The sequence below is a fragment of the Mollisia scopiformis genome (genome assembly GCF_001500285.1).
Source record: "Mollisia scopiformis unplaced genomic scaffold LY89scaffold_21, whole genome shotgun sequence".
In the NCBI taxonomy this organism is placed as follows: domain Eukaryota; kingdom Fungi; phylum Ascomycota; class Leotiomycetes; order Helotiales; family Mollisiaceae; genus Mollisia; species Mollisia scopiformis.
This window is the reverse complement of record NW_017263601.1, coordinates 297,638-319,335: the sequence shown is the minus strand read 5'-3', so window position 1 is coordinate 319,335 and position 21,698 is coordinate 297,638. Positions and strand designations below refer to the sequence as shown.

At 47.4% G+C, this 21,698-nt stretch overlaps 10 protein-coding genes across 10 annotated transcripts; 6 read left to right on the top strand and 4 right to left on the bottom strand.

The window, feature by feature from the left end:
• Positions 1–4: 4 nt before the first annotated feature.
• Positions 5–1,140, bottom strand: LY89DRAFT_688090 (EBDP4, emopamil-binding protein). The gene is made up of 2 exons (XM_018215637.1): positions 336–1,140; positions 5–290 (listed from the first exon to the last, which is right to left on the bottom strand). Exons 1-2 carry the CDS (start codon positions 1,000–1,002, stop codon positions 190–192), a joined length of 768 nt encoding a protein of 255 aa, XP_018066702.1. The 5' UTR covers positions 1,003–1,140; the 3' UTR covers positions 5–189.
• An 834-nt stretch (positions 1,141–1,974) lies between these two features.
• Positions 1,975–2,699, top strand: LY89DRAFT_738134 (uncharacterized protein; the record flags this gene model as incomplete). The annotated part of the gene is made up of 2 exons (XM_018220331.1): positions 1,975–2,150; positions 2,216–2,699. The coding sequence occupies 2 exons, from the start codon at positions 1,975–1,977 to the stop codon at positions 2,697–2,699; spliced, it is 660 nt and encodes a 219-aa protein (XP_018066701.1).
• A 690-nt stretch (positions 2,700–3,389) lies between these two features.
• LY89DRAFT_699675 (uncharacterized protein) lies at positions 3,390–5,392 on the top strand (the record flags this gene model as incomplete). The annotated part of the gene is made up of 5 exons (XM_018217072.1): positions 3,390–3,599; positions 3,659–3,743; positions 3,796–4,266; positions 4,344–4,996; positions 5,027–5,392. The coding sequence occupies 5 exons, from the start codon at positions 3,390–3,392 to the stop codon at positions 5,390–5,392; spliced, it is 1,785 nt and encodes a 594-aa protein (XP_018066700.1).
• Positions 5,393–6,790: 1,398 nt separating this feature from the next.
• On the bottom strand, positions 6,791–7,582 carry LY89DRAFT_559254 (HET-domain-containing protein; the record flags this gene model as incomplete). Its single annotated transcript, XM_018208434.1, has 2 exons — positions 6,791–7,402; positions 7,454–7,582. Coding segments are annotated over 2 exons (741 nt in total), but the record flags the coding sequence as incomplete, so codon positions are not given.
• Positions 7,583–9,184: 1,602 nt separating this feature from the next.
• On the top strand, positions 9,185–10,585 carry LY89DRAFT_721990 (concanavalin A-like lectin/glucanase; the record flags this gene model as incomplete). The annotated part of the gene is made up of 2 exons (XM_018218691.1): positions 9,185–9,372; positions 9,426–10,585. 2 exons carry the CDS (start codon positions 9,185–9,187, stop codon positions 10,087–10,089), a joined length of 852 nt encoding a protein of 283 aa, XP_018066698.1. The 3' UTR covers positions 10,090–10,585.
• Positions 10,586–10,839: 254 nt separating this feature from the next.
• On the top strand, positions 10,840–12,706 carry LY89DRAFT_709600 (tryptophan synthase beta subunit-like PLP-dependent enzyme; the record flags this gene model as incomplete). The annotated part of the gene is made up of 3 exons (XM_018217768.1): positions 10,840–11,195; positions 11,248–12,180; positions 12,586–12,706. The coding sequence occupies exons 1-3, from the start codon at positions 11,128–11,130 to the stop codon at positions 12,704–12,706; spliced, it is 1,122 nt and encodes a 373-aa protein (XP_018066697.1). The 5' UTR covers positions 10,840–11,127.
• Positions 12,707–12,726: 20 nt separating this feature from the next.
• LY89DRAFT_785722 (uncharacterized protein) lies at positions 12,727–15,249 on the bottom strand (the record flags this gene model as incomplete). Its single annotated transcript, XM_018222914.1, has 8 exons — positions 12,727–13,212; positions 13,288–13,603; positions 13,656–13,782; positions 13,830–14,288; positions 14,334–14,836; positions 14,891–14,949; positions 15,003–15,150; positions 15,203–15,249. 8 exons carry the CDS (start codon positions 15,247–15,249, stop codon positions 12,727–12,729), a joined length of 2,145 nt encoding a protein of 714 aa, XP_018066696.1.
• Positions 15,250–15,461: 212 nt separating this feature from the next.
• On the bottom strand, positions 15,462–16,667 carry LY89DRAFT_688087 (NAD(P)-binding protein). The gene has a single exon (XM_018215636.1). It carries the CDS (start codon positions 16,406–16,408, stop codon positions 15,731–15,733), a length of 678 nt encoding a protein of 225 aa, XP_018066695.1. The 5' UTR covers positions 16,409–16,667; the 3' UTR covers positions 15,462–15,730.
• Positions 16,668–17,539: 872 nt separating this feature from the next.
• On the top strand, positions 17,540–19,516 carry LY89DRAFT_721986 (uncharacterized protein). Its single transcript, XM_018218690.1, has one exon. The coding sequence runs from the start codon at positions 17,720–17,722 to the stop codon at positions 19,358–19,360; it is 1,641 nt and encodes a 546-aa protein (XP_018066694.1). The 5' UTR covers positions 17,540–17,719; the 3' UTR covers positions 19,361–19,516.
• A 294-nt stretch (positions 19,517–19,810) lies between these two features.
• Positions 19,811–21,639, top strand: LY89DRAFT_738126 (uncharacterized protein; the record flags this gene model as incomplete). The annotated part of the gene is made up of 2 exons (XM_018220330.1): positions 19,811–20,288; positions 20,336–21,639. 2 exons carry the CDS (start codon positions 19,811–19,813, stop codon positions 21,637–21,639), a joined length of 1,782 nt encoding a protein of 593 aa, XP_018066693.1.
• Between the last annotated feature and the right edge of the window lie 59 nt (positions 21,640–21,698).

Here is a 21,698-nt window from a genome sequence, read left to right as displayed (position 1 = left end):
AGGAGTGCTCACAGAATTATAGACAGGAGTACGCACAAGAGCACGGATAAGAGCACAGATAGAAGCACGCACAGGAGCAGCACGCACAGGAGCACGGATAGGAGCACGCACAGGAGCATGGTCTCCCCTTGCGACGTGCAACAAAACTTTTCAAACCAGGTTCGCTCACCTTCTATACAGCCTGGCCAATCACACTTTCTTAGCAGAACCATTCCTAGCTAGCACTCTCTCCATCTTCGCCAAAGCCGCAAAAGCCTTTCCACTCGCTCTCATACTCGAATAGACAAGGACTACAACAATTAGCACCAACCCCCCTCATACTCCAGCGTACTTACTAGGAGGAACCACAATCCAAACCGCATTCAACCCAACATACAACCCCCAAAGCACCCGCCTCTCCGGCCTCGAATACGTGAGTCCATGCACGTATTCATCAAACCCATTCGTCGCATAATACAACACATCACCATACAGCTGCCCCGTCGAAACCAGCGTCTGCAACGCATTTCTCAACGGATGGTTCTTCAGAATGAGGAAAGCGAGCAAGAAAGAGAGGGGGCCGAAGATGAAGGCCGTGATGCTTTCCATGCAGAAGATGAAGGCGTTCTGGGTGAGGTAGCGGGAGTCGGAGAGGGAGTAGACTTTCCACATTTGGGAGAGGACGGTGGGCGATTGGTGGAGGGTGAGGAAGTTGAGGGTGTAGTGGCCTTCGATTAGGAGGTGGATGAATCCGCCTTGATCGTTTGTTAAGTGTACTTGGAAGTGGGATGGAAGGGGAAACATACACATGACGAACCAGAGTACGGTGAAGAAATCAGAGGTCGGAAGGGTGGGGTTAGTTTTTCTGATGAGGAGAATGGTGGTGGTGAGGATGATGATACATCCTGTTGCGAATACAGAGATGAGAAATAGAGGATCTTTGTCGTTGGCTAGATAGTTGATGAGTTTGATGTCGAGGGGATAGTAGGGATGAGAGGGAATGTTTGTTCCCTCGTGGGACATTTTGAAGTGCGGGGTAATGTGGGGTGTTTTCTGAAAGACGAGGAGAATAAGTTTGAGATGAAATCAATTCAAGTGTAAATGTACGGCGACAGGCGACAGGTATGTATGAAGTACAAGATGTGTGCGGTTGACTTAAAGTCATGCTGTAGGACGGTCGAAAGAAATGATCCGATCCGGATGTGCTTGTCCCGCTCGCCAAGTTTAAGCGACATTCAGGGGTTCATCCGAATCTCTATTAAGGTACGAAGGTAACATGTAGGAGAAGTATGGCCATCTGTGAAGGATACAATGGTGAAATGATGAGTTGAAAAGGTATAGTTGGATGGAACTGCGTTGCGATTAGGATAATCATTCATTAACTATTCCTGCCCCGGCCATTTGGGTCCAGATGAGCAGCTGACAATGGAGATGAATGTAACTACATGATAAACATATATCGGACAGCTCTTATACACCAACTGTGGTCATAGGGCATATCACCAAAGCTAGACACGATCTTATGTGTCGATGAGCGCATGGTCGCGCTGAGTGCGCTGAATGCGCTCAATGCGCCATTTGCGCTAGAATAACATAAAAAGTCCACAAGGAAACAAGAGATGGATGATGACTGTTGCAAGGAAGTCCTCTATCTTTAGTATGATTTATGATTTCTTACACTTAGTCTCGCAACGGACGCGAGGATTAAGGATCCGGAGTCGCTCCATGAGTTATGTTCTTCCTACCTTACAATCGTTGCCAATTGTCAAGAAGAGAAAGACTTGGAAGTACTTTTTCTCGCATTGTTATTTTGGAAAATATTTGAAGGGTTTGTCTGGCGATGCTTGTCTTTTCTCATAATGTTCCTTCCATATCTGTCTCAGCTTTCGCAAACGTCGCTTCCTGCTCAAGAGCGTTGACTCCTAAGCGTGCATATGCTTCTTGCCTTTTTTCTATCTCTCTCTTGCCATCGTTCTTCTTCATCGAGCACAGATCATGTCAGTAGTTCGAAGTAACACTGTCTCTGAACGCACCTCCATTACAAGGTTCTCGTTTCATAACAACTATATCGAAGCATCCTGCACGATTGTTAAACACGAGGAAACTGTTCAGGTCCAGCTACTCCCACGTCAAGCCAATCACCTCGCTCAACTCGGTGCGGCTCTGCATTTGTAGGTCCTTTCCTACCTCCGCATCTCCCTGGGAAATTAACGAGCGACTAATTGTTCGATATTAGGAGCACTATGTTGTGGGCATTCTTGGTCGAGAGTTTACCGCACATGTTCTGCGTTCTCGTCCGCCATTATTGGCAAATATGGTTCAGCGAATTGATCCACGCATTCTCTTTATTACTTGGCTGGCTTATACTCTATCGAGCTGCCTGTGGAAAGAAACTGTTCTCAACGAGAGTTAGGAGAACGATTCGACATGACCTGAAACTTCGAGCTTTCCAGTTGATCTTGACCATGTGGACAAGTCTATATTTGACAGGGTTTCAGGCTCGGGAAATGCTAAGGCAGGTCTACTACTGCGGCGAACGTGGGCGTAATTGCAAGCTCCCAGGTCAGATCTGGTACACCGCCGGTCCTGACGCGGAGGTTTGGACCACCTACTTGTGGAAGTTCATCATTATCCCTATCACGTTGAACCTTTTTGCAGGCATTAGACTGCTGGGCGATTGGCATAATAGTCGAGATCACATGGACAGCTTGACGATTTGATTTGATCGCGGAAGAATAATTGGTACGTCAGCATTTCCAGAGTGCCTTAGGAGACTGACAAAGCTCAGCAGATCCACTGGTCACTCGAATGGGAACTGCTGTATTTTGACGAGTTTCATGGAATTCAAATCCTGGGTCTTGAGGAGAGAAACGAAACGTCGATAGGAAAAGGACATCTGCATAGTGGGCGGGTATTCATAAGCTGCTCTTCCTTCCATGGGATATGGAAGGCAGATAAGGGAAGGCATTGCACCCAAGTAGCGTTACAACAACAGCAACAATTCATTGATAGCGTTTTCCAAACAATAGTCAGACAATACTGCAAACAAAGATCGTCCCTTCAGGCTCAGGTGTGACAACCACCTAACATTAATTCGGCATAAATGAGGACTACAATCAAGCGGAACTTGATCATATTAGACTTATCGCCTTACACGAATATGAGATTGTGGAAACGATATTTTCCAAGAGTTGATGTGGATGTGATAGCTCGGACCCCTTTCTGGTACAGGGATCCGCTGGAGAGCTGTATTATTGGGGTTCAGGGGTACGGCTCGTGAAAATATGCGCTGTCTCCCAGTTTTGATACAAGTCACGACTCGACGCGTTTATCTATCAACAGCTCTGCTTCAGATACATCGAGACCAATTTATCTTCATTCTTGTCTCAAGCTCAATTTGCACATGCAACATGGCGTCTCCACTCCGCCTTCGTCTATTGCAAGACATTGCCGAGATGCAAACGAACCATTACCCTGGAATCGCTCTCTACATCCAAGACGATGATATCTCGACAGGCTGCTTGATCCTGACCGTGAAAGGCTACGGCCCAATGCATTTAACTATTAATTTCAATTCAGATTATCCATTGACACCTCCAGTTATACGAATGGACTCCAAAGTCACGCATCCAAATATCAAAGAAGGGGGCATGTCTGTGCTTCGATTTTGGACACCAAGATGGACTATACGCCAGCTTATACGCTGAAGGGGATTGCTATTCAATTATTGAGTTTCTTTTCTAATGATAAGATCCAACAGGTAAGTATTTGCGACTTAGGTGGTGCTGCAATGCTGATTGTTGCTTGAGGTTGGAGGCGATTTCTTCTTCACGCTTGAGGACTTTCGGAACTTGCATGTGGAACAGAATGCGGGAATGCCACCTTATGAATGCGTAAAATGTGACTTCAGCACACACATTGAGACATCAATCTCCGACTCTGTTCAGGATCTCCAAAATCAGACAAAGTCTAATCAAATAATCGACACTTCCTCTCGACCTCCATGCATACAGGCCGCCAAGCTACCAGATGAGATGCTGCTCTCCGTTTTTGAATATCTGGAATCAGAAAATCTCCTTGCTTTCGCTGAAGCATGGCCGAAGATCGCAGATGTTATCGTCAAGTATAACGTGATTCGAACTCGCGAGCTTCATTGTTTCTGCTTGAAGCAGGACTACATGACATCGAAGCTGGGCGTGGGGATATCTTTGACGAAGGAAGAAAAGGGGAACAAGGCTCTTTTGGGATCTGAATTTGATCTTTTGTCTGAGGATGCTTTTGAGCTTGGTAAGTCCATGTGTTACGTCGTAGAAGGAGTTTCCTGTCAACTCACCACAGAATTCTCTGGTTAACAGGTTATTCAGGCATCAGACGGTCCGTACAAGGCCTTCCTTTCCGATTCTGGCTCCCACTTCCATTGTCCGAAAGCCACTGGGAGAGAGTCCGAGACGATGTAGATCCTGCACTGGCGATCATCGCGGATCGTGCCGGCTATGGAGACGTCGAGAATGTCTATGTACTCTTCAAGCTATTGAACGATGTAATAGTGAGACTGAGCAAAGAGACCGAAGAAACAACATACAGGTCTCCGATATACCCATACGAAGAGAAAGCCAAAAGCACTCTGAAGCACGCATCAGAAAAGGCAATCGAGTCATACTACCACATTTTCCATCTCTTGCTCTGCAAAGCCACCGGAGATCCATGGATCGTCGACTATGCCAATACCATCATCGACAGTTTCGAGAAAGGCGCAACATCACGAGACTACATCCAGAATCTAGGCCACTTCCTCATCGCGACACTCATCTCAGATCGTGAAGTATCAAAGAAGATGATTCAAAATATCATCACAGAAGCAGCGACTCGCAACGTCAATCGTGTGTTGCAAAAACATCCAGAATTGGCTTACCTGGAACCAACAACCGTCTCCAAGTACCGCCTCCAGAAGAGTTTTGAGGCGTCCAAAACTTCATACCGAATCCTCATGTTTCTGAACATCTTCCGACGAACTGCTGTCGGTACCCCTCGTAAAACCATCCAACAGCTTCGAGACTCAGCCTTCGCACGGCACGGTGCTCCTCCTCCAGGAGGCGCAAAGGAGCTCGCAGAAGATATCAAGCGCATCCATGCAATCGACAACTTTGGTCATTTCTTGTTGGTGATGGGTATGCCAATGATGCCCAAAGAATGGGTTTGTCAATTCCTCAGAGACAGGATGAAAGACGCCATAAGATTGGGATATTGCGGAATGTCACTAACCCAAGGACAAGCGATGACATTAAGGAGAGAGAAAGAACCAAACATTGCGGTGGCGCCAGGGATATTCTTCCTCAATCCGCCCAAACCAGAGAAAGATGGAGGATACAACTTTCGCGCAAAGCATGGCGGCAAAGGAAGAGGAAGGAAGTGAAGGATTTCAGGGGCACCAGGATCGTGATGCTAGCTAGTCGGCAAGCCTTGTCCATCCCCCAATCCTTCAGGTCACTGTCTCACTTCATCGAAACGAACGCGGCGAGAAAAAAGGGACTTGGACTAGCAGTGAATGCGTTACGAATGGTACGATGGGGGCCAGCTGATGGAGGGCTTGAAGTTTCAAAGATACTCTTCGCTATGAATATCTTTAACCCTGAGAGGTAGCGGGGGTAGCTGTTCTAATGACGCTAACGGATTAAAATCGTTGCTGACCAAACGAGACTCTGAAAGCGGAGGCAAGGGCGCTGGCGGTACGTCCTCGATATTTACAATGTAGCCTCCCCAATCTTTCGCGGGCCGTCGCCGGACTGTGACGAACTTTTCCTCTGATATCAAAATGCTGGTTTTAATGTGAAAAGGCAGCATTAGCCATTGAAGATCCAACTCTTTGTCGTGACCAAATACCGGTAGTCTCCTCTTCTGTACGGGCCCATTCTGAGGGCAAATCTTGCATTGGGGGGTCCTGATCGGCGCTTGCGATCCCACGTCTCGAAGTAGAGCGTAAATGTTGGGAATGCAGGCAATGGTCCTCCAGAAAATTCCATAGCATGCAAAAGGGACCTCTGATTCGACAGGGTATCCTGGCAGGATTGTATTGCATGCGATAACACCCAAACCGTAGAGTCTCACATCCGTCCATTTCAGTCAGGGAGTATTCCTTTGGTCCTGTAAGAAAGTACTGATCATAAGACGAATAATCTACTGTCGGTTTCTGACTGGTGTCGATGACAGCATTCACAAGCGTTAACGGCCAAGTCTGTAATTCTTGTGTGTTTGTCAAATCGACAATCAAAAGTAGTGGCCAGTGTAGTCGGATTATAGGCTGGCCAGGTGTACGCTGGAGCAGTATAGCTATGTAAAATACAGGTTGTGGCGATTGGCTTGTGGTTTCATATTGATATACGTCGATATTCGACGCTAGCTTTCCAACCAATGCAATACAAATATTGCTCCACACCCGCCGATGTATGTCATCGACGAACTCTTCTAGAGGAGTCTCTTTTGGATGGTCGAGACTTTTTCGTTTTCGACTGTTCCGTATCAAACTGCGTGATAAGTCTGGAGAAAGAACCTTGCTAAGGCCACCCAGATGTGCTCCTCTGGGATCAAGCGGTCCGTAGATAGGCCCGTTGTAGTCAATGGTTTGATTGTCTGCTTTAATATAGATACCGGAACGGTGAAGTGATGTGTCTTCTAACCAATTCTGTTGTATTCTCAGTATACTTCCTGCATTCCAAAACATTTCAACACTTTTGGCCAATAGCCCTGACTCTAGCCAGTCTCGAGGTACGTATCGAGTGGGGTCGTATATGTTGTGTAATTCTCTATCTCCTTCCCAGGCAAGAAGCGAAGAGTCATTAGAGCTATTCAATACCTCAATCTGTAAGCGCTTGAATGCATTAGATCCTTCACCGTAGAGAAGTGGCATTTGAACATTAAAGATACCAAGCAAACTGTACGCTTGGTCCTCGATTCGGGTCGTCTTTCTCATCGAAGCCCATGACATACGCTGAGCAGAGCTGAACTCGACTGTTCTGGAAGGATCTTTTAGGACCTTCTCATCAATATTCGTGATCTCAGACATGATCTGTGATAGTTCCCAGCGTGATCCGATCTCTTCCCAGTCAGCTGCAAGGAACACAACTTCCTGGGGCGCAATGAGTTCTTGCAAAGTCCACCCACGGGTGAACCACCTGCTCTTACGAAAAGACGAGTCGGCTAGAGCAGGAATCTCATCAGATTTGACGTCGCTCAGATAGACATAGCACACCCCAGCATTCTCATACCAATGGAACATAGAGTTGATCGCCTCAGACAGTTCTGCGCTGGATGATTTGTCGATACAGCAGGTATCGATCCATATCCAATCGTAACCCTCCATCCTAGCTTTTTCGCAGTGTCCTATGATCTTCTTGAACCCGTTCATTGAGCCCGCCGGCCCAGGAATCTTATTTTCTAACCATGGCTCTTCTTTATTGAAGCCGACCGGGAAAATAACGCTACTAGCTCTAAAGTCCGCAAAGGTCACTTCTTCCGTCTCCCAGGTATGTGATAGCATGGCATATATTTCGGAGTCGCTGCCCATGAACTCTTTGATTTCGAAAGTCCATGCGTTCAAGAGCCTCATGATTGCGCTTTTTCTTATCGATCCTTTCGTCTTTCCGTCCTTCAATCCAGTTCAGTGAGTTGAGGTCTTGATATCGATGTCAAGCAAAAATGGCAGACGCAATGCTTTTAGCCTTGTTAGTTATCTCCGCAGCCTTAAATTCTTCACCATGCTGACCTCGATCAAGATGAACTAGCACTCTGCCGGATTGGGAACAGTCTAGGGAGTTATTCGCTTGTGAGTGAGCTAATGTTGTTGTCTTTGGTGCTATATTGTTGGATTTCTGCGGGGTGATTTTAGGACGTCGTGTTGATACTATACGGTCATGTGGAGTGCACTAACCACATTGTTATCGAAACACGTTATCTTTATTTATATTAAGTTAGCTAGCTTGTCGAAGCCTTAAAATCAAGCTTTTCTTCATTTTAAAATTATATTGCAAAATTATATTCAAAGAATACCTAGGTATAAAATAAGTTTCGGGAGAATATTCACGTGAATATCACCTGACTCAGACTAGCGTATTTTGAGGAGTATGTCTTTAGGATTCTCCTCTACTTAGCTAAAGCATACACTTCCACCAAACTAAAATACTTGTACTAGTCCATCACAGTAATCTGCGTTATAATCTAATGCAAAGGCCCCTACTAAATTCGTGATATTAGCTAGTCGGCAAGCCTGCATGAATAACCAGGAGTAACCAAGGGTAGGGCTGAAGTGAGTACAGTAAGCTTTCCTAGATCTGAAATGAACCTCCGCCTTCGTATCGCTTTGGGAACGAAGTCTCCTCGCTAACCAAGCGCATGCCTTCCCCGCCTTACTCATCTCTTACGATGCACTTGTGGGCTGTGATCCCCTGATCTTCAAAAACGGTTTTCTCGTTCCTATTGGAGTCGGACTGACATGCAGCAAATTATGCATGCACGCTGCGGAGGAAACATCAGACGGAATCGATCTCGGTCAAGGCACATAATATTGAAAGGTTGCGGCACAGCAAGGAACCTTCTTCTTTTGGACGACTCTAGGAGCCTCATCCAGAGAACGTTGCAACTCATCGTGCCAATGCTCCATCACAAGCTTCACAAGCGGATCCCACGTGTTTCTGCCGCATGACTTTGGATCTAAGAATGGGGGTCGGCAGAGCAAGCATTTCATTCCTCACGAGACTTGTTGCAGAACTTCCTTGTCTGCAAGTCTTGCACTTCTCGAAGTAGAATGCGAAATTGTACGTTTTGAGTGTTTTCAGTTCTGACTTGCTTACCCCACAATGCGGGAGCCAGTCTGGTAGAACAAGTCCGCTATTGAAGCAAGTAAGATATCGAATCTCAAGTGAGAGCCAATAGGAAATAGTGACGAGGTTCTACAAGCTTTGCCTCTCATCATGTTCATTGCATAGCCCCCAAAGTCCCTGACCTGGCCATGAGGTGAGGCTTTCTTCTCACCTTCTGACTGAAGGAAGAAGGACCGAGCAAGTGCTCCCACCTAACAACATCAGATGAACAAGGTAAGCATATACATCCTTCCAATGTATGACAGGAAACCAATATATATAAATGAACGATCGCCGTCCCAAGAACCAAGAATCGATTCAACACACCCTTGACCACTCTTTACTTCTCAATCATGAAGCTCTCCACTAGTATCCTCAGCAGCGTGCTGTTCGCTTCTGCCGCTGTTGCCGCTCCTTCCACTCTAGCGGAAAGAGTTCAAGCACGAAAGGAACGTCGTGCCAATCCAGGCTCTTCTCACCTCCCTATCCCGGCTCCAGATTCCGCCGGATTCGCAACCGAGCCTGGAAATGCTACATTATAGTTAGTCACTTCCATTCCCACGTGCTTCCTCTTTCTATACTGAAACAAAAAAGCTACACCAACTGGTCAGGAGGCATCATCCAGTCACCACCATCCGGAACTACCTTCTTTGCCATCGATGGAAGTTTCGTCGTCCCAGAGCCCGCTCCTCCCGTCTCCGGAGCTGGCACGTGGTACGGAACCGCCTGGGTCGGCATCTACGACAACAACGCTATCCTGCAGTCAGGCGTCGACTGGGGCGTGACAGTCAGTAGCTCGGGTGCCTATTCGTACCAATACAACGCTTGGTGGGAATGGTATCCCAACGGCTGGACCGACTACAACCTCGTCGTCAACGCCGGAGACCAAATCTCCGTCCTCTGCGATGCTGGCTCGACATCTTCCGCAAACTGCTTGACAGTCAACCAGAACACTGGGGATCAAGTCAGTCAGACTTTGACTGCACCATCTTCTAGCTCGACGCTCCAAGCTACGTCGGCCGCTTGGATTGTCGAGGACTTCTCGTCTGGGGGGTTGGTGCCGTTTGCGAATTTCGGGACGGTCACGTTTACGGACTGCACTGCTGTTGCCGGAGTGAACTTTGCGAATGGGCAGAATTTGTATCCGAACTCGGGGACGGCTACTCCGGCTGATATTGTTGCGTCGAGTGGGTCTGTTATTACTGCTGTTACGTTCCCTGAAGATACGTCGAATATTGTGGAGGTTACTTATATTTAGAAGAAGACAGGGCTGGAGAAGTGTTCTCGACAAAGCTGGGCAATAATGAGGTGCGACAATCAGAGCAATGAATAGGTAATTTCTTGTAGATAATTCATCAATATTTCAGAGAGCTATATGAGCGATCCACTTATCGAGCCTCTTGATCTTCTCTTCTTTGAATTACGTGGCTTAGATACCAGGTATCACGCGCGAAAAGTAAAGCATAGGTCGAAAACACTAAAACCATACAGCATGGAGCGTACTCAAATGAGATCAAACAGGAGCAGATAATCCAAATGCAGACAACAGATCCAAGAGCCCAAATTCCCACTCCAACACATCAAGACACTCATCCTGATACCTCGATCACCGAACATGAACCCCGTCATCCCTCGAAACCCAACCCCGCACCTGCAATGCCATCGTGACCTACATCACAGTATGAATTTATAACAAAAACCCCATCTCCGCAACAAAGCGAGCATCGTGATGCGCACACTGCATCAAAATGTGGTAACAAAATCTTTCTTTCAGGAATGTGCGAAACTCCAGTCCCAGACTTGAACAAAGACCGATCACGTGGACGGATACTCTTAATCCACACTACCCCCGCTCTAGCATACTCGCTCCTAAAAGCTGCCTAGAGACTGCCACAACAAAGCATTAAAAGCTAGGCACGGAAGACACGGCGCCGCGTCACGAGACCGGCACTCTCAGCCCTCGTATCTCTTTGTACCATGACGCCCAGATGCAATTCCTGGCGTGGCTGGAGGCCCAACATAGCCGCAAAAGAACGTAATAGTGGGTATTTTCGCACCGTTGAGCCCCGGTGCGCAAGCCTTCTGATTTTTTTTTTGTTTTGGATACGTTGTCAAAGAAATGGGGCTGGCTGGGTTGATATATATGGAGACCCTCTTGCTCTTGGGGAGGAAAGTACAATCCATCCAATCTTCTATTTGCTTTCGTACACTTTGATCTTTCCTCGCGAGTCTTGAATAAAAGTCTTTCTTAAGTATTGGCATTTTCTTCTGATATCCCGGCGCATCATCTCTCATAATGTCGGAACATCCTTGGAGTCGGACACCTTTGATCGAATCCGCTGCTTTATCTAAAGTTGCAGGATGGTATGTCCTCCCATTCCACTCATGAATCATCCCTAACATAACACTCTTACAGTAGAATATTCCTCAAACTAGAGAACTTCCAGCCCTCAGGGTCATTCAAGTATCGCGGCATCAGCAACTTAATGCGGAGCGCAACACACGGAAAGCCATCATCAGAACTCACCAACCTCCATTACTACTGCTCATCTGGAGGAAATGCTGGAATTGCCTGTGCAACTGCTGCGAAATCAATGGGATATCCTGCTACTGTTGTCGTTCCTACAGCCACATCTGCTTTCATGGTTGCGAAGCTCCAGAATCTCGGTGCGGATGTTCATAGAGTTGGAGCTAGCTGGGTTGATGCCGATCGACATTTGAGGGAGAACTTGCTTTCCAAGAACCCGCACGGGTTTTACGTTCCACCTTTCGACAACCCAATCATCTGGGAAGGCGCCTCGACGATGCTGGAAGAAGTCTATGAGCAGATACCAGAGGATGGAGCGTTCGATGGTGTCGTTTGCAGCGTTGGAGGTGGTAGCTTGCTCACTGGCATCATGATGGCGATGGAGAGACATCCTCGCAAAGACGGCAAGGTTCCAAGAGTCCTGGCTGTGGAGACCCAGGGAGCCGACAGCTTGAACGCGAGTCTGAAAGGAAACAAGCATATCGCTTTACCGAAGATTACCAGCATAGCGACGTCCTTGGGCGTTGTGCGTGTTGCATCGAGAGCGTACGAGCTGGCTCAAAAGAGCAACGTTGACAGCATTGTGCTCAGCGACGCGGAAGCTGCGATGGCAGCAGTCAAGTTCGCTGAGGATGAAGACATGCTTGTCGAGATCTCGTGTGGAGCTGGATTGGCAACAGTGTACAACGGTGCTCTGAGAAAATCCATGAGCCAAGATCTGTCAGATGAGGAGTGGCGGGAGAAGAAGGTGGTAGTAGCAGTTTGCGGTGGCAGCGATGTGACAACAAGATTACTGGACGAGTACCGGGAAAGATTCTCGTCGTCAGTATCAAAGTCGTTCGTGAGCAGGAGGCGGGAATCGATATCCCATTCGGAGAGTCCTGTGAGTGCAAATCATGCGAAGGACTTCAAGATCCGGACACCGGCTAGGCGGCCAACCATCTGTGCGTAATAGTAATCTTAACAATAGCCTAAGAGCTTCTTCAAGACCATGTTCTCCATAACTCCCGTGATCTGAGGTCCTCGTGATGAGGTGGTTGTCGTCAATGATCTTAATGACCCCGAACTTGGCCCAGCAGTGTCTGAGCAGTGTGTCCCACTGCAGTAGGGCGAGAGGCGGCCTTGCGCCCTCGCTGAGGGGCAAGCAATGTGTATGGAAATGCCCTTTTTTGCGACGTGCAACAAGAATGTGAGGGTTACATGTCATTGGCTGCTAAAGTGGCTAAGGATGCACCAAGTGTGGGTGCTCTCGCGGGATTTGATACTTTCGGCAAATCAAGTTTGGAGGTCAGACGCCGAAACTTTAACCCTTGGCAAGTGTGACCTCAATTGGATGGTGAATCAATGACATTGGAACGTATACTATCCTCAAGAAGTTTCGTTGTAGAAGTATGTAGATCCAGGAGCACCGAATAAAGTCCAGTCATCGATTGTAAATGCCCAGTCTTCCGGAAGTTGATCGAACATAGACAGATCCATACTCTCCAGGTTGTCTTCAGGTCTGGTGAAGTTCTGAAACACTGTGGGATTCATGGGGATATTTGCGGTGCCGGTGCTGATCGGGGTGTCGAAAGTTCCTGGTCTTTGGGCTGTATCGGGCGCTGCTGTCGTAAGTTCTGGTTGACCATTCTTTTCCAGATTTACGGAGGTATCGACATGCAGGCGAGGCCTCTTGTTGGGAGACGCAGACATTGAGGCGTAGTCAAAAACCTTCCACATCAAAGTGGCATCATCTTCTGCCAATCCCACCCTTTCTGTTTCGACGGCGGGCAAGATGCCGTCGTAATCATCCTGTGAATAATAGAGAGTATGTCGGTGTCTTAGCCTAGCAGCAAGTTCTTCGACAACTCCAAGCTGAGAATAGATATTAGCACTCCAACGTTGATGACTGTCGCTGGATAAGCTGACGAGCCGATCATTGGGCCTTACCAATTCATGAATACTATCCCAGTATTGAGAAAGCTTTCGCAAGAACCGTATCGCATTCCGGAAGCTCAACCGAGCAGCAGCAGCAACATCTGCATGCTTCGAAAGAGTATGTTCAAGTTGGATAGTAGCAGCAATAGCAGTCAGGTACCCGATGAACGGGTCATACAACATCATTCCTGCTTCGTCCATCTCATCAAGAAAGCGGATGATCCATCGAGAATGGATCAGTGAGCTTTTGTATGATTTCTGTAAGAAACTGGGTGGCACTTTTCGGATGACATGCTTGAGCTTGATGAACATGATGAAGGGATGGTGTCTGTAAATTTCAGCAAGTTTCAGATCATACATTGGTAGTCTTGAGCACATACATGCAGCATTGTATTGACATGTATGTCAATTGAAAGCAAAGCCATGATGCGAAATATGGGCGCAGAAGGGGTTCATGAATTGCTCGACGAGGGAAGTTGACTTCACGATACCGGTGGGTCGAAAATTCTATGATTCAGTTAGCCTTGCTATATTGAGTGGTCTAGACAAAATACCGGGCTCAAAATCAGCAAACCTGTACTCGATAGTGGCAAGTTCAGAACCTGGCTGCCAAGGAGGCGTTGTGCTCTTACTCGTGGAACCAAAGACATATCGAATAGCATCATCCCACATAGTATAAACTCCAATTATGAGAGCCGCAATATCCTGATCCTCGTCTGGATGTTCAGCAGCTGCACGACCATTAGTAGCAATGATGGAAGTCGCAGCTTTCAGCGACCTCTCTCTTTCAGACTCGGGTTTGCGCAAGCGAAAATCTTTGTAGATGAGTACAGGTGATACTGCACGAGTACAACTAAAAGTGCGATCCAGCATGAACAAGGTCCATGTACATCGGACGGCTTCTTCTGAGCCTGCCTTTGGTTCCTCATCGCTGTCGATCAACAGGTATCCTGCGGATTGTGCTATGCGAATACCCAGGGATACTTGAGTGTGAGCTCGTTGGACACGTCCATCTAGATGAGTGAGTACCAAATCACCGCACCTAGTTGGGAACTTACCAGCGAAATCAACTTGTGCTAACAAACACAGACCTTGCAAGTAATGTAGGCCAGTATTTCCCTCTCCATACATATGAAGGAGATCGCGCCACGATTTCTCCGTCCAACATTCGATCCAGAATTTTGACTTCTCTCGATCAGCCCAGAACGGATGAGAAGAACAGCGAATAGTGAGGGCCAGCATCGGTTCGAGAACAACTGGGCTGAGGGGTTGATGTGCGCCAATCAGTGATTTCTGACACAGTAAGCTATACGGTTGACCATGAAAGTATTTGAAATATGTCATGATCCCGTCCTCTACTACATCCGGGGGCAATGTCTCGGTTCCTCCAAAATTTCTTGATTTTTGTGGCTGCACAGCTGGTACACTCTGCTGAGACTGAGACGCAAAGCCATTGGAGGAAGTTAGACCTAAACTGGATGGTACTCGTCCTAATGGCACATCGCTCACAGCGGGATTGAGAGCGGCAGCAGAGGCAGTCCTTGAAGACGGCGGAGCTCTTCTGTCCAACCTTTAGCACGTAGCACGTGACCATCCCATTCTTCTCAACACTCACTGCACAGAAGCCGCCAGTTCTTCCAATTTCTGTTCAATAGATCCAAATCTCCTTGAAACCTCCAGGTGGATTAGCTCAGATCCCCAGAACACCACAAGAGAAGGACCCTCACCTCATCCCCGTTCGGAGCCACGTTGTCCGCATCAAGCCTCTGACGTTTCCTCGGCGGAAGGTCCAAAGTCTCATAGCTACACACCTGGTCCAACCTCTTACAAATCGAACATTGCGGTTTCTCGCCTGGACATTTAGATTTCTTTCGTCTTGCAAATGTTGTCAGGACCGAGCTCGTTCACAGGGGGTATGAGGATTTACCTGCAATTGACACATGCTTGTCGTGTTCTCCTACTGGGATCGGTCATAATGTCACCTCTCCAATGCATATTTCGGATTTTTATGGTCTTCCATGTTTGAGGAATTTGAATGTCTGTCGGACGGGTAGAAATGAAAGTTTGTTTCGCTAGTCCTTGAAGGTGTAAGCGTTTCCCCGCAAAATCCCGCAAAAGGAAGGACGGCTGGTCACGTGGAGCGAGACAAAGTTGGACTTGTACGTTATTTTTTAGTTAAAGACAAGGTGTTCTTAAGTTGTTACTTTGAGCTCTAAGTTCCCCTATTAATCGAACTTCAACCAAACAAATCTAAATCATACCCTTCAATAAGTAGCCGGAAAGCCTCCCAACCGTCCCCCATCCACCACCACAATATTCCCACTCAAAAACGCCCCTCCCTTCCCCATAACATACAACGCCGTCCCCGCAAATTCTTCCTCACTGCCAGCCCTCTCCAGCGGAGTATTATCCTTACTCAATGCCCCTTCCTTCGTCGGCTCTCCCTGAAGCGCGTTCATCTCAGAAGGAAACTGGCCCGGCGCAATCCCATTAACCCTAATCTTGTAATCGCCAAAATAGTGGCGAGCACCTTGATCAAGTGTGTTGTTCCGGCCTTAGAAGCAGAGTACGAAACTCCCGTTGAAGGAATGCGGGAATAGCCTGCGATGGAGGTGGTGATAATGACATTAGACTTTTGAGAGATGTTGCCTTGTTTGTTTCCCGCGTCTAGGAGTTCGAGGAAAGCGAGAGCAGAGTAGAAGGCGCCTGAGACGTTGACGTGATATGACTGGGTGAAATCCTCAATGCTGGGCTCCCACATGGCGTCTTTGAATTCCTTGACGGTCGGCTTGCGGTCTTGTGGTAATGATGTCTTCTTCATTTCAATACCGATGATGCCGCTGTTTGCGAAGAGGACGTTGATGTAGCCCTGTTCCTTTTCGACTTGCGCGGCGATTGAGGATAGTGAGGATTTGGATGTGACGTCTCCCGGGAGTGGGATGATGCTGCCGTTGACGGCTTCAGAGGCGGCTTTCTTGAGGGGTTCTTCTCGTCGGCCTACGATGTAGACTGCTTTGGCTCCGTTTGCGTCTAATGCTTTTGCAACGCAGAGACCGAGGCCGGTACCACCTCCAGTGATGACGGCAACTATGCCTTTCACCCCGAAGAGATTGTTGATGTCAAAATTGGACATTTTGATTGATGGTGCGAACCTGGTTGGAAGTAAATTGTGAGGAAATCGAAAACAATGAATTAATATCTGGCAACAGAGAATTGATAATGTGAAGATGGTTAAGTACAGTATGAGAACAGAGATTGACGAAGACGCAATATGACGAAATCTACTTTTACAATAGCTAAGCGAGACACTTTATGATGCAGGTAGAATGTTATTCCACAAGCTTTAAAGGTAAAAAGCTCGTCCAAAAATTATGGGCATCCCACTCTACAAAGATCCCACATCTACCCATTCAATTTCCACAAACTTGGGCACAGGTGCAGCAAGTGGAATAAGCAAGACTTCGATGAATCCACTAAAATAATTAATAAGCCGAATGCATGAGTGCTCCACTCTTCACTACACCGCAACCTGTGATTCTTCCACAAGTAAGTGGTAGATTGTAAAACTTCCATATCTTCACTGGAACCTTGTCTCCTGCGAATAGCCTTTCCTCGGAACAGGTATGTAGAGTAGATTTCAAGTAGCATTACATCATGCTGTTCTACAAGACCACGGGCCGAGCCGTCGCTTGCAGGAACCTGGGGCTGCGAAACAAAGATATATAATAAGAAATGCTTCATGATATTTAGGACAGAGCTTTGCTAAAAGTCATCCCCTCGCTGGGGATATTTTAGTAACACTAAGGAAATAATGCTACTGATCAGCTATCTAAAGAGGGCGGAAAGTATTGTCTAGTTACCATAGACCTTATTTCAACACCGACAGAGAATTTTACAAGCTTCCTCCACCGGTTTCGAGACATTGAGGGCACAGGTTTAGAATAAGAGCCGTTGAGCTCCGCCACATCTGCAGCGCCACAAATATTTGAAGGCCGCAATGAATAGTGCCATCGTGAACTTCCTTTTTCTTCGTTCCTAAGGACAGGTCACTGTCTCACACATGCACACAGCCTCTCTTGTCGGCTTCGACAGTGAGAATCCCGCTGCTGGTCTCCGAATGTCGCGTCAGCCTTGCAGATGATGTGTACGTTAAGCCTCTGTGGTGAGATGACCTGTTTCTCGCCGAATCGTGGTGAGTTGTGAATGTGGAGGACAGCCTTATCATTTACATTTGGCATCTGAATCACAATTTCTAAAAGCAAATGCCACTACCTCGGTGTGCGTCCAAACCTCTGATTATGTATTTAATGAATAGAATCCCCATCTCTCCCAACGATTGTAGTCTGTTCCTTACAATTTCGTCTCGTTGTCGCTATCGCCATCATATCGCAGAGGGATCGTATTGTCGACATCCACCAATACTGTGACACCACTTGGTCCCACCATGCGCGGGGTGAACCTCCTTGCGCTTCTGGCAGTGGTGACTACTGTCGCAGCCGTAAACATGCATGTTGACTTCACTCAGGCATGCTGGACAGTCGTGAACGAGTCGATACAGCAGAATCCTTCCCTCGCAAACGAAACAACACTACAATGCGGACAATCATATTCCCCATCAACACCGCCAGCGCTGAATGTCAACATTTCCCTGCCTGTTTGTATCGAGAGATGGCCTGGCTGGCAGATGTCGGACGTTACAACGCTCAATCAATGGGTCGGCCCTCTTGTCGGTTTTCTCCTACCGGCACTCGTTTTCGTACTGGTCATACCTCGAAACTACAGGGTACCTCGAGGTGATCCATTTTTCAACAAACACATAATCGTCAGCGTCCTCTGGCTGATCTTTGCCTTTTGCTTGTTGATGTTGGACGTCCTGATATGGATCATGATGGTGTTTGGACTTGCCGGCCTAATTATCGTCGGAGCGATAGACGAGGGTTTGAAAGACCGGAGAATTCTGCGGAGTATCGAGAAAGCGGGAGAGCATGGGATCTACTCTCGAGCACAAGCAAGCTATGCACTTGCGGTAACGCTGGTGGGGACAATCAAGCCTCGTGAAGATCTGCACGATGTCCAACCGAACGGCCTTGTCGGCGATGTTATAGCGCAAATCTGCGACACACCAAACCTTATACATGCAAAGGAGAAATTGGGCCAACTACTTAACCAGCAAATGTCCTATGGTATTCAAATTGGGGCTCCGGTTGTCTTTTACCTTGGGCCGTATGTCTACTCACTGTTCGATGCAACGTCGAGACTAGGTGACAACGATACCGCTCATGCGATCGCGTTCGGTCTGTGGTATGGTTTGATTGTCCTGACAGCGACTTCATGTTGTTGCGTTGTTGGACTGAATGACCCTTCGTTGATCGAAGGTATATTTGATACTCATGTCGAAAAGCCACGGACGGTGAAGGCGTTCTTCTCTCCATACGAGTCACAGCATCGCTCTGTCTGGATATTCAACCGTCCTTGGTGTGCTCGAACCTGGGCAAATGCTAAGATCGTGCATGTTGGTAGTCCTGATAACGACAAGGCAATACATCCTAATGTCCGGAAGATCTTGAACTCCAAAGGACTCAGTGTACTTTCCTGCTTTTTGGCCATCTCGGCAATCTCTATCATCTGTGGTCTTGCCTTCTCAATCTCTTTCTTCACGCCCCGAATTGGCTTTGGCTGCCGGGCAACAACGATCCTATGCCATGGCGCCTCTCAGATCATCCTGATCATGTGTTGGTTTTATTACAACGAAGAGGATGAGAGAAAAACACAATTAATCAAATGGCCAGTATATATCCTTTCGGGCTTGTTGTTCATGTTCTCGGTCTTCATCGCCATTGGAGGTACCATCATGCAACTCTTGGGCGTGTATCGAAACTGTATCTGTAAAGCTGGATTGAGGTTCTGGTTCGATCAAGCGCCAGGTGTTGTCAACGGATACTCAGCAGGATCGAGATTATGGGTATCTGTGGATCAAGATAGGAACAGCTGGTATCTCTTATGTTGGAGTGTTTTGTATCTTGGGATGGGAAATTTCATGAGAATGAAAGCTAAGACGAGGGAGCAAATTGAAGCCTTGAGATAGGTGACACCTCACTGTTGAAATGTATCAGTCCTTTGCGAATATCCAACTTTGTTTGCAGGAAGAAGGCATTTTGATATGTCTCTCAAGCCCATGTGTGTTCGAATAGTGGACTCGTATTATTCGAAGGGCAAAAGACATCGCTGCGACGTTTGGAATCTTTGCTGACACTGATCATTTGGAAGAGAAAGTTGATGAATAGTAATCAAGGGCGTGCTGATGCGTGGTCCAAGCTTCAGCGCACTTGAATCCCGTTCCAGACCCCGCGTTTTACCTTTCGGGCAAACGTCTGACTCGACTGCACCATAATTTCTAAGCAATACACAGCACATCAGGCCTTCTAGCTCACTTACAATGCTTATATTACCACCAGCAAATGCTCTCCTTTGGTCCTCGACATTGTTCTCCAACGCAAGTTGACCATTGGAATTCGCGCCGACCACAGATTTCAGCATGGCGTTCTACGAAGCAGCAACACAATGGCATACAGGAGAGGAGGAAATGCACAAACTTCTGCGGGTCCCACAGATGGATAATCCTACCCAGCCATACCTCACCCCCCATGCTACGAATATTCTGATGCGGTCACCAATCATGGCTCTAGGTACGCTGGATTCTGAAGGGAGACCTTGGACGACACTCTGGGGTGGAGAATCAGGGTTCTCTCAACCAGTCGCACAGTCTATTATTGGCTTGAAGACTACAGTCAATCGAGAATTGGATCCGGTTGTGAGGATGTTATTGGGAGATGTTGCTGATGGGGAAGTATATCAAGAGAAGGGCGTTGGAAAGATGGTGAGCGCCTTGGCTATCGACCTTGAAAGCAGACGAAGAGTCAAGCTCTATGGTAGAATGGTCGCAGGAGCTCTCGCAGCTACAGAAGAGGGGCTCGGTGAGGTACAGATGGTTATCAAGATTGAGCAGAGTCTGGGTAAGCACTGTTCTTTTTTGACCTTAGACTGAGCTGACCAGACGTAGGAAATTGTCCCAAATATCTGAACAAGAAACACATTGTCCCTCACTTGCCGAATCCAAAACTTGTTGCCAGCAACCTCCCATTACCCCAATCTGCGATTAAACTCATCGAAAAGGCCGACTTGTTCTTCCTAAGCTCGTCCAACCACAAATCGGATATGGACACAAACCACCGCGGCGGCCCTCCAGGGTTTGTCAGGATACTTTCGAACAATGAGGACGGGTTGACACTTGTCTACCCTGAATACTCTGGAAATCGACTGTATCAAACGCTCGGGAACCTCAATACAACCCCGCAAGCAGGGCTAGTCTTCCCTGACTTCACCACAGGCGACGTCCTATATATCACTGGAAAGACAGAAATTTTGGCTGGCAGAGCTGCTACAGACTTGATCGCCCACACTAATCTTGCTGTGAAGATCAAAGTTGAAGCAGCAAGATTCGTGTCCGATGCTTTAGCATTCCGGGGTGTCGAGGGCGAATTTTCTCCCTATAATCCTCCAGTAAGGTTTCTTTCAAGTGAAAATCGACATGGCCTTGCCGGTGACAACAAGCAAATATTTGCTAAGCTTGTGAGCAAAGAAATAATCACTCCGACGGTTGGAAGATTTCGGTTCCACATTGCAGACCCAGCAAAAGCAACTCGGTGGAAGCCCGGTCAGTATGTCGCATTGAGCTTCGCGGATGAGCTTGATATTGGGTACAGTCATATGAGAGACGATGATCCAAAGACTCTAAATGATGATTTCCTTCGTACGTTTACTGTTTCTTCCCGACAAGAGGATTTGGCTGGTTATGACCAATTTGAAATTACTATCCGCAAAGTCGGACCAGTGACGAACCTTTTGTTCAGGCACAACGTTCGATCAGAACTAGAAATACCCCTGCAGGGCTTTGGGGGAGAGTTCTTCATCAAGCAAGATAACGAGAAGATTAGCTTCATTGCAGGTGGGGTCGGCATCACGCCTCTGCTCGCTCAAGCTCAAGATCTTGACTTGTCCCGACTGCAATTCTTTTGGACCATGAAAGGTGAAGATATCGCTTTTGCCAACGATACCTTTGAGCATATTCCAGGTTTGGCCAAGTCAACAAAGTTGTTTGTTACTGGCAAGATCAATGAGGAATCTGAGGCATGGAAGAAACTCTCGACATCGGGCGTACTTGCGGAGAGCAGGAGGATGGAGCGAGCTGACGTTTCCGACGACTCTATAAGCAGGTGGTATCTTTGCACCAGCCCACCCCTTCGCAGTACCTTGCTGGAATGGCTAGCTGGTAAGGCTGTACATTATGAGGACTTCAACTATTAAACACGAAAACTCACTGCAAGAAATGTTTTTTCGGTTTTGTGAAACATTACATATCTTGA